Below are 13,350 nucleotides of genomic sequence, written 5' to 3' on the forward strand. Positions count from 1 at the left end.
TCATTTTGCTCCTTCAGCATGACTAAAAATTATTGTTACACCCTTCCCAGCTCAATACAGATTGTTACTCATTTATTCACTCGTACAATTGTAATGCAGTTAGTAAACTGTTAGCATCTTTATTGCTGATTTTGGAGTCCAAAGTAAATACAATTTTATCAGCATTTTCATGTGTGCAGCTCACTAATGATATTTAAGCGTTTATTATATGGATACAATAACACACGGAACGTTACATAATCTAACCACAAATAAATTCTTTATTTCATGTGTGATGCGTCCATACATACAGAAAGTATTGATTCTCTGTTATAATCTCATGCTACAAGAGATTATAACACAACCAAATAAATTACAGGGTGTGGGAAACGAGTAGTTTCCAATTTGACAGGACGAGAATAAAGAACTTGCCTAAAATTACAGGGTGTGGGAAACGAGTAGTTTCCAATTTGACATTTCAAAAATCGGGGGCAAAGAGGTTTACTTCTGATATAGACAGGTACAGAGGTCTAGCACCAGGACACAACGATTGCATTAGGCCTGCAAGTATCCATGACCTTCCAAATACGATACTACAGTTTCGGCCATTTCACATGGAGAAGAGCAAGTATCTGGCTTCTGCTCTAAGACGATCTGCAAAATTAGTGTTCAAAATTTCATATAGAATGAAGACCATGACCTTGTATAGGACTTGTGAACAAAGAAAACAAACAAAGATGTCTATCTGATTAAGGTAACTGTAAGCTGATGTGCTTGGTCAGCAGAAAAACTCGAATGAGATCAGGGCCTTGAATAAATAAGCATTAATGCACTGTCGAGATATTTAGAACAAAGTATAACAAAGAGATTGTACCTCGCAATTTAGAGGTCGTTCATAAGGATCATCTATCCCGGTGAAATCTGAAAGTTATGCACAGTGGAGTTCATTCCATCAAAACAACAATATCAAAAGGAAACAGCTATGTGCCATTGCCTTACAGTTACAGACTTGCCAAAAGAAATCAAAGAGGAGAGTCAATGGCAACTGTAATTTCAAGAAAACAGAGGAGACGAAGGCATTGATCATATCATGTTCTCTAGATAACAATCATGGCACAGAAAGAAGACAGGAAACAAAACATTCCAGGGGCTGCAGGTAGAGCAATTCATGGACAATTAAAGAATAATTGCTCAGTTTAGTTTGATTAGCTAATTATTCCAAACTTCAGCTTGACTATACAGGCTGAAATCAGGATTTGCCGGAGCCTGGTCAAAAGCTAGCAAAACCAGATCACCTAAACTATATCCACCTAATCCAAATATTCCAAATATTCATAGAAATAAACATATCAGGCTTTATCCTTTTTATTGCCACTCGAGTACAAAAAAAGCCGGAACTAGTATATGAACTTGAATTGAGTTTAAGTATGATAAGTTTCGGCGTAGAACAGAAGCTAACTGAACTTGACCCTTACCATGCATCCTTGCACAAGGTACTTTACTCCATTCCAGGATTAGTACAACTGACCAACACTCATCTAGGTAATGGCTTTAATGCCTTTACCCATTCTGGAACTTCTGTTAGCAATTCAATCCTTACTTGTTACCAGTTTACCACTAATGCAGATTAAGACTCCAGATGGCTATCTTTACAGTTTTTTTAGGAACTCTCTTGGTTTTACCTTACTCTTAAAGTGGAATTTTACAAGTGAACTTTGATTATTATTGGACATATTATGGGTGTCTCAGACTTTAAATTAGTTTCCAAGGTGTGAGGGTTAATTATTGGCTTTAGTTCATTAATCAATCCAGGCATACTGATGTTGATTATTATTGAATTAGCATATGTTTACTACCCCCGCCGCCGCGGGTATTTTCAAATAAAAATCTTAACTTTCCATTGACTACTTGGCCTCTTTCGATAATACCTGTTCTTTTATTTAGTGAAATATAACTACCTGAAAATATAAGTACGTTTTTGATAGTTTTCCCCAAGACTCATATCAACAACCATATCTAACTTTAGGCCTAACCCTCTGATCAGTAAAGCTCTTGCTTCAAATCAGCAATCGAAATGATACATATCCTCATAAGACTCAGACACTCAATGAACACCTCTGAAACACCCAGATAGGTTCTCATCTACTAACTTAACATAAAATCTTTTAGTCCATTGACTTTCATCTAGCTTTGGTCAAAAGAGAATCAAACAAGAACGATGGCAAGCAGTGAGACAAACATCAAAGCACACCAATTAAAACACACTACAGAAAGTACCTTTTATTTTTCCAGCTCGTGCCAACTTGTACAGGCCCTTTGGGTCCCTGGCTTCACAAAGTTGAAGTGGAACATCCATAAAAACCTGTGAGTTGATAGCTGAGTCATTATATAAATAAGAGTATAGCCTTTCTTTATCTTTTTAAGACAATCAAAGACAGCAAGAACAGAAAGTACCAATAAAGGAGAAGAAATACCTCAATGAAGTCCCCCTTCGGTAATAGGGCGCGACAAGCATCTCTGTCCTTTCTATAAGGAGATATCAAACTAGCAATGCAGATGATACCAGCATCAGCAAGAAGCTTGGCTACCTCACCTGGAAGCATAATAACTTAGTTATGATAAAAAAAAAAAAAAAAAAAAAAAAAAAAAAAAAAAAAGGGGAATAAAAACAATTTTTGGAACAAAGAAAATTAATACAGCTCCCACCAACTCTTCTAATATTTTCTGCTCGATCTTCCGCTCCAAAGCTTAAATTCCTGTTTAAACCATGCCTAACATTATCACCATCAAGGACATAACTTAACTTTCCCCTTGAGTGCAAGCTATGACTCAATGCACAAGCTAATGTGCTCTTCCCTGTGACAAAATATGAAGTCAGAACTCAGAACAAGGAAGAATCAAACAACAATATAACAACTTTTCAGAAATGAGGAAGGTCTATAGTTGTCTTCAAAAAGGAAGGTCTATAGAGTTTTAAAAAAAAAAACGTGGATTATACACCATAAAATCATAAATTCGACATCACCATGGAGAAATTGTTGTTAAGCATCACTTAAGTATGGAGTCTATGGACTATGAATCCAAATTACTCAAATTAGATTCATTGATTCAAAGAAAAAAGATGGCATAAAATTGTCATTTTGCTAATAGGTACAAGATTGCAACTTTCAAAATAGAAGGGTACAAAGACTGCAGACAGAGGTCAGAAGTGCAGTAAAATTGAGTAATGGTGATTTACAGCTTCCATAAAAGACCAAACAATCAGATAGCAATTAATATGTTGTAACTAGAACCACCAAGTTAATTCCAGCACAGCAGAGCAAAACAACACCGAGCGATTAGGATTCATTTCTCAATAGTTTATCCAAAAAATTAACTAAGGATAACTAAAATCCATCGTTTTTACTGCTTAATTAACTCATACTATTAATCTACCTTTTGTAGGGTAACACATTAACATGAACAAACAAAAGTGTTCACTGTTCAGTGATGGTTAGGTGAATCAATGAAAATAAACAACCATCACCTCAAACAGGTTTTTATCATGGAGAGGTTAGGGAGGTCCAGATATTAAAGACTAACAACTCAATACATGTGGTGCAAATAATACAAACGTACAAATAAAATTGCGCCAATATTATAAGTGTCAATAACATAAGCGAACCTGAACCACTGAGACCAGTTATCCAGATGACACAGCCTTTTTGTTGTAGTAATCGTTCCCTATCGTGTTTGTTGACCGAGCATTCATGCCACAATATGTTGGTAGATTTTTCAATTGTTGACATCTGCTTTCGAAAGGTACCTAGTCAGTAACCTCTTATCAGTTCCTCTAATCATTAACTCGTAATTCATCCAATTAATCGAATCAATATATACGAGTAGTATATAGGCATTACAGTCTACATTGAGGCGATGAAAGAAATACACTACTTGCTTAGGTTGATCTATACAGTGTTGAACCATAAAAACCCTTTTGTAACAGCATACTCAAACTAACTAGGTCCACAATATAATCTCATAAAAAACATCAATAATCGACCCAAATCACATAAAAATTGAATCTGGAAAATATGATACAGTAAACTCATAATTTTTTTATTAATTGGTGAATGAAATTCAATTCATGTTATAACAAAGATCTCGAATATATTCTAGAAACATAATAAAAACGAAAACTTTGCAATAATTTAATGTTGACCAGAAAAATTAGATTGCAAACAGAAAAACCCATCTAAAAATACGACAAGATTTAAGCTCATCAACTAATTTCCTATATCAGATACATCAAAAAAATCAGATTGAAACACCAATATAAAAATCAATATGATTAAATTACAATTAATCCAAAAACTATAAACAAAGAAATGATAAAAACTAACCCAAATCCAATTTCGCTTAATTGACAAGCAGTAGAGGAAAAACTCAAAAAAGATAAATTTATTTGCCAAAGATTGAGGAAGTCAAACAAAATTCAATTTTTCCTTTTTATACAGAGTAATTTCCAAACGAATCACTAAAATTCTGGAATATATATTCAAAAGTAAAAATAAAAATAAAAATAAAAATTGGAGAAAAAATAAGTTACCATTTCCGTTAGGAAAACCGTTGGTACAGTGACAATCTGCTTGACCATTAACGTCATTGAACGACGACGTTTCATCTAATCTCCCCACCGCTTTGACCAGCTTTAATTTTTGCCCAATTTTCGATTTTCGTTTATCAAAATGACTACCAAATCGGATCCTATTACGACCCGAATAAATCGGAAACCCTAATTCCGGCGAAGAAACGTTTTCCGGCGATACATTTCCGATCAACGACGGCAGCAGTTTGAATGCCACCGTCATTTCTCTGACACTCACTCCCTAATTTATCGGCGGATAGATCGAAGGATTGAAAAGTGCCGACAAAATAGGAAATCCAATCAAAGCATTGATTTGGTACGAGCGATGAGAGAGAGAGTGAGAGAGAGAATTGAGGGGAAAACGGCTGGCGGGAAATTATTTGTCACGCACCCATTTTATAAATAATCACAACATACATTTATTTATTAAAGATTTTTTTTTCTTTTAACAACGTATTAAAGATTACAACCAGTACTTTCGTATTTTCTCTGTTTCTTTTTAGTTGACACGTTTCTTTAGTTACGTTTACCAATGCACTTATACAATCATTAATTTTTGTAATTATCGATAAGCAAAAATTACTCCCTCCGTGTTTTTTTAAGTGATACATATTGACCGGCACATAGTTTTAGGCAATTTAATTGACTTAAATAAAATAAGAGGTAAGTGGGGTAGTGGAGTATTAAAATATTGTTAAAGAAAGATAGTGAGGTTAATAGTTTATTGAAAAGTAATAAACGTGAGAGGAAAGATATAATAAAAAAGTAGTAGTGGGTTTGGGTGGGGACCATGAGAGGAGAGAGATATAATTTTTTAATGTATTGTTTTGCCAAAAAAGGAAATGTATCACTTAAAAAAACACGGCTGGAAATGGAAAATGTATCACTTAAAAAAACACGGAGGGAGTATGAAAAGTTGATATTTTGAAAGTGTATAACGTGACGAATCTAACAAGATCCCACATAACTATATTTTTCATTACATACAAAGCACAAAACACGGTCAAAGGGAGGTGTGTGAATAGTGCTAAAGTTAAAACGTGTCAACTAAATAAAAACGTGTACATTATTTATAGATATAGAGCTCGTTTTCCACGATTACAAAATTCTTCCAACCTTTCATTTTGTACTATTTGTCATAACTAGGACAGCTAACGTGCACGTCATAGTTAGCCATGTCTTTGAAGCTCTTTTGGTTTGGTAGCTTAATGAATGGAAATATGTAAACAAAAATGTTTAAGGATATAAATGTCCACACAAAAGCTAAAAGAAACATTAATGAGGGTAAAATAAATAATAAATACTCCCTCTGTCTCCGAAAGAACGACCCATTTGGGTTGATTACGCGGGTATTAAGAAAGTTAGATAAAAAAAAATAAAGTATATTGAAAATATAAATTTACATGGGGTTTGTAAAAAAATAGAGAGAGGAAGTAATAAAATTACATAGAAAATCAAATTTTAGTATGGGGAAACAAATTTTGCACAAATATTGTTGCAAATTGATGGGTGTTTTAATGCAAATGGGTCATTCTTTTTGGGACTAAAATTATGCTAAATAGGTCGTTTTTTCAGGAACGGAGGGAGTATATTAGATGATATAATTGTCCAAACACTTTTTATAATAGTCGTCTCAAACTTTTAAAAGGGGTAGGAAATCTATTGAACTTTAAAATTATTTCCACGCAACCCTTGATCATTTGTTATAAACCCTCATGTGAAAAATATTTTTTAAATATGACTAGTTAGGAATTGGTTAACAATTAATAATGATGGAAAATATTTAATATTTGATTGACAAATTAAATCTCATAAATGATGTCAAATGCAGACTTCAAATGCCACTGTTAAGCTTGTGAGTTGTTTTATTGGAGTTGGGAACCTCTCCAATTTATTACCAGTATTAATGAAAAATGGATGGGTCATATTCTTTAGATCAACAGATAGGAATGCATGAAAAAGAAAACTTATACGCTATACTTCGTTACGTATTTATATAATCTTTGCTAGCTACAGATCATAATTTTATGATAAACAGTCAACATTAAGAAAAGGATGTGATGATCAGCCTTATATGGATAATAAGACTTTGTTTATAACACTCATATCAATTACTTTCAAAGTTTCAATTCTTTATAATCTGTTAAGCCCATGAGTAAACCCACATGTGAGTGGTGTGTTGTCCCACATTGGTTGAGTTTATAAGTTTGAGTTTGTAATGGGATGTGTATCCCACGTTGAAGAAATAAGAATGTTGTGTCCACTTTATAAGGTTAAGGGGCTAGTCCCCTCATTGCCATATATATGGTTTTGAGTTAGAACCTCCTTGGTCGTGTAAAGTGGATAGTTGTGTCGGATGTGGCCCAGGCCCGTTTATCATAATCTTACACATACAACATTTTGCTTTTAAGTTCATTCATTTACAATACTGAATTTATGTTATTGAACGATGATGGAGTAAACAGTGGGAAGCATCAAATCACGTATATGGATGAGATTACAGTGAAAATTCAAAATTGTTGATTACACAAAACACGAGCATTAAGCAAGCATGTACGTTACGTCATTATAGGGATTATTGAATTGTAGATTATTGAAATTGTTATAGTGTATTCTGCATATTTTTCCACTTATCAGTTGGATAATTGCATGATTGTTATTTAGTGGTGTCCCCACTTTTATCTGAAACCATATTTATATGGGACAAACAAAACTTTGATGAATTAATCGTAGAAAATTGTTGAAGTTTTTTTTTTTTAAAAAAAAAAACAAAAATAAAATAAAATAAAAACCCCAAAATGCATGAGTCATGAGATTGAAGAAATATAATTTTTGGATCAAATAAGCATAGATCACATGAATCATGAAATTATGTACATTATTTGTTGATTTAGGGCCTGTTTACATTTACTAAACTGAACTAATTGAGCTGAATTGAACTGAACTGAACTGATTGGAGCTGAACTGAACTGAATAAGCATAGATCACATGAATCATAAAATTATGTACATTATTTGTTTGATTTAGGGCTTGTTCACATTTACTGAATTGAACTGATTGGAGCTGAACTGAACTGAACTGAATAGAGCTGAAATGAATATTTTATGAGCTGAAATAAATATTTTAGACAAGCAAAACCCTACGTAAACGCAAAGACAAATCGAGAGATATAATTGAACGCGAGAGAAATAAATCTCCATGCATTTGTATTGAAAATTCAATTCATATTGGATTTGCCAAAACAAATGCTTCAATAATTAAAAAAATACGGTAAGATATTGTTATATTGATGTTATTTGTCTCATTTTGTGTTCTACTCTCTTAATAATGAGATAAAACTTCATCTTAGTAGTGAAGCATGCATCTTCATTATAGACACAATTTAGCTTCAAACTAGCTAGTGTGTAAAGTGTGTTTATTTTTAATTTAGGTATGATTATGTACTTTAGATTTTGTTTATTTGCATTTAAAAGTAAGTCACAAAAACAAAATAATAGTATAAGATGACTAATAACAAATTTAAGAATGTTATTGGAGGAAGCATTTCTTATTACTCTATTTTCCCCTTTATTTAGTTCAATCCGAATTGTATAATATAGGCATGTAGCTTTACTTAAAAATGATATCATCAATGAAGATGCAAAGTTCATTTATCAATCCGAACCTCAAGCTGGACGAATTATATGCGAGGCTTGATTGCTCAAAATTCTAAAGCCCAACATCGTAATATTGATTTGGGCTAGCATTCTGTTTTAACTTGGAAAATTTGGACCACTGCTGTCAGGCCCAATTATAGTTGGAGGTTTCTGTCAAACAATCGGCTAAATAAATAGATGATCTCAAATGCTTCACATCATAATGTTATACGGTATCTATTACCTCCGTTACAGGTTATGTGCAACGATTAGACATTTTCCCTCTCTGTTTTATGTCAAACCGTTGCACATAACCTGTAACGGAGGTAGTATATGATGTGTTTTAAGATGCATAGTTTTGGAGAAAGAGAAAAAATACACCAGATTATGAGATAGAAGAGTTATTGTATTCTCTGAAATTTAATACACATTTAGACGTATATACAAACGATGCAACAAGACAAGACGAAAGTTGTAAGTTTTAAATCAAAGCAAAACACACTCATATTTATCATTGTACTTACATTTCTTCCCCTAAAAGCTTGTTTTTTATACTACAAACAAACAAAGTAATTAACACAATTAATCCAAATAAATCAAAGATCCTTCAATTAAATCAGTCTAATACTAGCTAGTTATTAAGAACTCTTCCTCTTCTTACTCCTCCATCAAATCTCCCACTGTCCTTAACCTTAGAATTACTATTAGAAACACCAAAAGCATTTCTTAAACCCCTAATTAACCTCTGCCCTAAATTCCTCTTCACAACCTTATTATTAATCTCATCACTATTATTATCATCCAAACACGAAGATGATCCCATATTCATATCACAAAATTCACCATTATTATTATTATTACTCCCTCCGAACCTCAAAAAACTCAAAGAAATCGACCCTCTTTCTCCTCTCTCCACCTTATTTTTGTTATCAAAACGACAACTCGAAGTCCTCCTTTGATCATCCATCAATGAAGCACTACTACCACCCTTTTGTTGATCTCTTTCAGACTCCATAAGAAGCTTCTTCATGCTACATAATTCCTTCTCTAGGCTTTGTATCCTTGAACACGTAGTATCAATAGCTGATCGTAGTTGTGTGACTTGGCGTAGGGCTGCATCCCTCTCTAGGATTGCTCCTAGGGTGGCCGGGGAGTCGGTCCGTGGGTCATATTGGGAGTGTTGTAGGGGATTCGTGGTTGTGTTAGGGTTAAGGACGGAGAAAAGAGAACGATGTGTGTTGAGTTGTTCAATAAGCATAGCTTGGACTATGAAACGGAGAGGCATACGTGGGTTTTGTACGGCGTGCATTAGAAGGGCTGGAGATAGAATGCTGCAATCTATGCAGCTTGTTATTTGTGTCTTCTGATCTTCTGACATTTTTCCATTGTATACCTGTGTATAATGTATGTAATGATTAGTTTTATTTAATTTACATGATGAAGATATGAAGAAAATGCATGGATGCATGATTAGAGAATAGACATGTCAAATATTTTCTCCGTTTCTTTATAATTGCAAATAAAGTACCGTACATATTTCACCACTAAAACCTTCTTTTTATAGTATGTTGCAACCATTATGACATTTCTATTTTAGGGAAGTGTTGCAACTATAAAGAAACGGAGGAAGTATATATTTTCGTATATTCTCAATAATTCTTATCAGTAGTAGTGTACTAGTGTTCAACCGACTCATCTATATGTCATCGTCATAGGTACTGTATTGTCAAACTTGGTAATTAATGAAATTGCATGTGTAAATAGTACACTTTGAATTTTGAAAATTTGCAAACAAACATCACATCACAATCATATAGAAACACATAAAAGGGGAATAAAAAAAAATACCCCGATAAAAATGATCATCAATATAATGCAAATTTTTTTTTCCCTAAAAACAATTACCTACGTTGAAATTTGGATTTGGATTGAAAGTTGAGATTTTAAAGAGCTCTTATGAAACACGTACAACTTTTGGTTTATTGGATGAAAGGTAAAATGCATATATACATTCAGTTATATTATTTCTTGTTTCGCTTTAGCCAATTTCCTACTTTCCAATTCTCTCCAAATTTTAATCTATATTTGTACACAAGATAAACGATGGACAATGTACAACTTATTCAGTTATTTGTGTCATGTTCAATAGTTGTTGTACACCATAGAAGTGTCATTCCTAGAAGTTTCTCATGCTCTGTTAACAATAATATAGTACTAATGTACATCTTTCATTTATGCTATTTTGTCTACTCTAGTACTTCACTAGTAATTAAAAACAAAACAGTATATCGAATTCTTTCAACTTCTCAATCAAGTCAATTATGTTTCAACAAAAACTTTGTCAATTGTCTTATATACAATCCATTTAAAAACGTTCAATTACCCCGTATAGCCCTACTTATCACATGACACCCTCATTACAAGTCTTAAACACGTGACCTTAAGTTTGCATATATCCAACATTGTTAATTATTCTATTATTGTCACACTTGTGAATAAAACACGAGTATATAAAGTGGTGAAATGTATAAGAAAACTTACCAGAAAATAAACATCGATGACTCTATAGAGAAGATCATGACTAGCTGTATATCTCCCCTGCATAGAGTCTACAATCACTTTGATCCCTTCAGGCGAAACCGTCTTAAGTCCATCAGCACAACTAACAGCTCCATCTCCCTCGCCGTCATCCAACAACGCTTCAATACATCTACTAGGAAGAAACGCCGATTGCTCTGCCTCTGGAAGCAACGACAAACTCGAACGAAAAACGTTACATATTAATGTTCTATTTACAATAACCACTTCACGGAAGTAAGACTCCGTTAACTCACGGAGACTTTCTTCCCCTACAATGCCGTCCATTTCGAGGAGTTGGGCCGTTATACGAAGAGCAACGAGATTGGACGGTGTTATAACGGCGTAATTGCTGTAACAGAAATCGGCAACTTGTTTGAAAGTGTCTGCCGTAACTTTTAACGGTGGAGAAAGAGTGAATTCTGAAACCCTTGTTAAATGGCGCTTAAAGTAACCACTTTTTGAAACTAAAACATCCTGTTACAAATACAAATAACATAAGTACTTTAATATACGTACTGAATTTGTATTTATTTCATTGATAATGATTTTTCATTTGCATTTATTGCTTGAAAGTACATTGGTTTTCACTATTTTTTTGGCCCTTTATTGTTTATGTTTTGTTTTCCATGTAATAATTCATCAAATGATCGATCAATTTCCCGAATCAGGAACAAATATCGGTTCTATCTCCTATAGCCCTATACTCCTATTCATACATGATTGCATTTGTAAATTGTTGCATATATATGCTATTATGCTTTCTCCGTATTTTAATTGCACCATTCCTTCTTAAAGTTTGACCGTAATTTTTATTGTGTGAAATCTTAAATCAAATCAAAGTTAACAATACAAACCCTAGTAATTGGGTTCATAACATTTATTTCATAGTTTCTAATTTCTATATATATGGTCATGTGATGCAACATTGTAATTAACTAGTTCGCGAAACTTATTATAAGGCTATAAGCTTTGTGTTTAAGGCGTAATTAGAAATCTTAGATATTATTTCACATACATTAGGTAACAAAATGAAATTGCTTTTGGATATTTGATACTCTAAAGATATGAATCAATGTAATAATGAATTGACCTTACATGCAAACAAATGATTACTTAAAGATAATGAGAACATAATGAAAGACAAATATGGTTCTGAATTCTCAAAAATGTCAACAGATTATAACAGCTTTGGTAATGACACTTAATGAGACAATTTTCTATATTTGCTAATCCTTTCATATTGTCAACATCATACATTTTCTACTCTTTATTTTATTCTTGTTTTTTTTTTGCCCTTCTTCCTTAATCTCTTGGGTTCACATATAAAATTACAAATTTACATTAATACAATTCTTTAATTAAGTATATAATCTTAACTATGACATAACATATTAGCAAAATTCTCATTATAATGTGAAAACAACAACCTAAGATAGACGTTGCTAATTTAGTAACTTGAGATTTACAAAGGGCTAATGAACATAGTATGAATTTTGGAAAAATTAAGTTTAATCTCATAAATAGTATTAATATTAAATTTACGACATAACTTTTAATTAAAATTAATGATATCAGTTTCAGACTTTTAAGGTCATATTAATTATAATTAAGCCAAATATTAAATATGAAGAAATCTCTAAGGAAGGGCAAACGTACAGTACATACCTTGTGCAAGTGAAAACACACGCCTCGTACGAGTATCTTAACGTCTGGTTTCCTTCCCGTTGCTTCCGTCCTTAATTAAAAAACGAAAAAATAAATTACATAAATTAAAGAAATGGATAAACATATCACAAATACTTCGTATATGTATAACAAAATTAATATAAAGTACAAATTGTTCAGTATATAATTGGCGTAAAATAATAAAACATACCAAGCATCAACACCAGACTGAAGAGGAGAAGAAGGGGAAGAAAGAGGAGGTGAACCAAGAGACTCTAATTCATCCTCATCATCTTCGGTTTCGTGTTTGTGTTCGTCTTCATCTTCAAAGATAGTCTCTGAAGCAACCCCTAAATTTCTCCAACCCACCTTCATATTTTCTTCTACTTCTCTTTCATGACAAGTAGTTGTAAACATTGAATTGAGATTAAAAAGGGTATAGTAGAAAATAAAATATAAATATATGAAATGATGAAAAAAAAAAAGAAGGGAAAAAAATAGTGAAAATAATTGTAAGGTATTTTCTGTTGGTGTAGGAAGGTCTGGAAATGGGCCTAATAATAATTGTAAAGCAGTAAAATAGTGCAGAAGTTTTGGGTAGGGTGATAAATTATTTGCCTGTTATATATAGAATTTGGTTGGAAAGGGTATTTATTGTCATTTCCCTACTGCTTGTATTGTGAGAGTATTTAATGCATTGGATCTTTTTCATTTTATTGGTAATAATATAAAAATATTAGATTTTGAAAATTATTATTATAGAAATAAATAAACATAATATATACAGTACATAATAATATGATATGAGTTGAAGTATTGTTATTATTTTGTGGGGATCATATGACACGAAATTTCTCTAAGGTT

The 13,350-nt window shown here is 32.6% G+C and overlaps 2 protein-coding genes across 3 annotated transcripts; both read right to left on the reverse strand.

Moving 5' to 3' along the window:
- Nucleotides 1-232: 232 nt before the first annotated feature.
- LOC145600992 (adenylyl-sulfate kinase 3-like) lies at nt 233-4,982 on the reverse strand. 2 transcript variants are annotated; one of them, XM_081656890.1, is made up of 7 exons: nt 4,568-4,982; nt 3,644-3,784; nt 2,686-2,835; nt 2,454-2,572; nt 2,257-2,341; nt 854-900; nt 233-633 (listed from the first exon to the last, which is right to left on the reverse strand). In XM_081656890.1, the coding sequence occupies exons 1-7, from the start codon at nt 4,827-4,829 to the stop codon at nt 535-537; spliced, it is 903 nt and encodes a 300-aa protein (XP_081513016.1). In that variant the 5' UTR covers nt 4,830-4,982; the 3' UTR covers nt 233-534. The 2 variants fall into 2 exon arrangements, with proteins under 2 accessions (XP_081513016.1, XP_081513015.1); XM_081656889.1 differs by having other exon boundaries at nt 2,677-2,835.
- Nucleotides 4,983-8,872: 3,890 nt separating this feature from the next.
- Nucleotides 8,873-12,903, reverse strand: LOC145602609 (BTB/POZ domain-containing protein At3g49900-like). The gene is made up of 4 exons (XM_081658790.1): nt 12,698-12,903; nt 12,487-12,556; nt 10,783-11,295; nt 8,873-9,634 (listed from the first exon to the last, which is right to left on the reverse strand). Exons 1-4 carry the CDS (start codon nt 12,901-12,903, stop codon nt 8,873-8,875), a joined length of 1,551 nt encoding a protein of 516 aa, XP_081514916.1.
- Nucleotides 12,904-13,350: the final 447 nt, after the last annotated feature.

This window comes from Chenopodium album, chromosome 21, assembly GCF_948465745.1.
Source record: "Chenopodium album chromosome 21, dcCheAlbu1.1, whole genome shotgun sequence".
Classification (NCBI taxonomy): Eukaryota; Viridiplantae; Streptophyta; class Magnoliopsida; order Caryophyllales; family Amaranthaceae; genus Chenopodium; species Chenopodium album.

Coding starts and splice junctions, on each gene's coding strand:
- LOC145602609 (XM_081658790.1), bottom strand. CDS start 12,903: ATGTTTACAACTACTTGTCATGAAAGAGAAGTAGAAGAAAATATGAAG. Junction 12,557..12,697: donor CAGTCTGGTGTTGATGCTTG/GTATGTTTTATT, acceptor TTTTTAATTAAG/GACGGAAGCAACGGGAAGGA. Junction 11,296..12,486: donor TGTGTTTTCACTTGCACAAG/GTATGTACTGTA, acceptor TATTTGTAACAG/GATGTTTTAGTTTCAAAAAG.
- LOC145600992 (XM_081656889.1), bottom strand. CDS start 4,829: ATGACGGTGGCATTCAAACTGCTGCCGTCGTTGATCGGAAATGTATCG. Junction 2,836..3,643: donor AACTGGTCTCAGTGGTTCAG/GTTCGCTTATGT, acceptor ATTTTGTCACAG/GGAAGAGCACATTAGCTTGT. Junction 2,573..2,676: donor TAGAAGAGTTGGTGGGAGCT/GTATTAATTTTC, acceptor TTATGCTTCCAG/GTGAGGTAGCCAAGCTTCTT.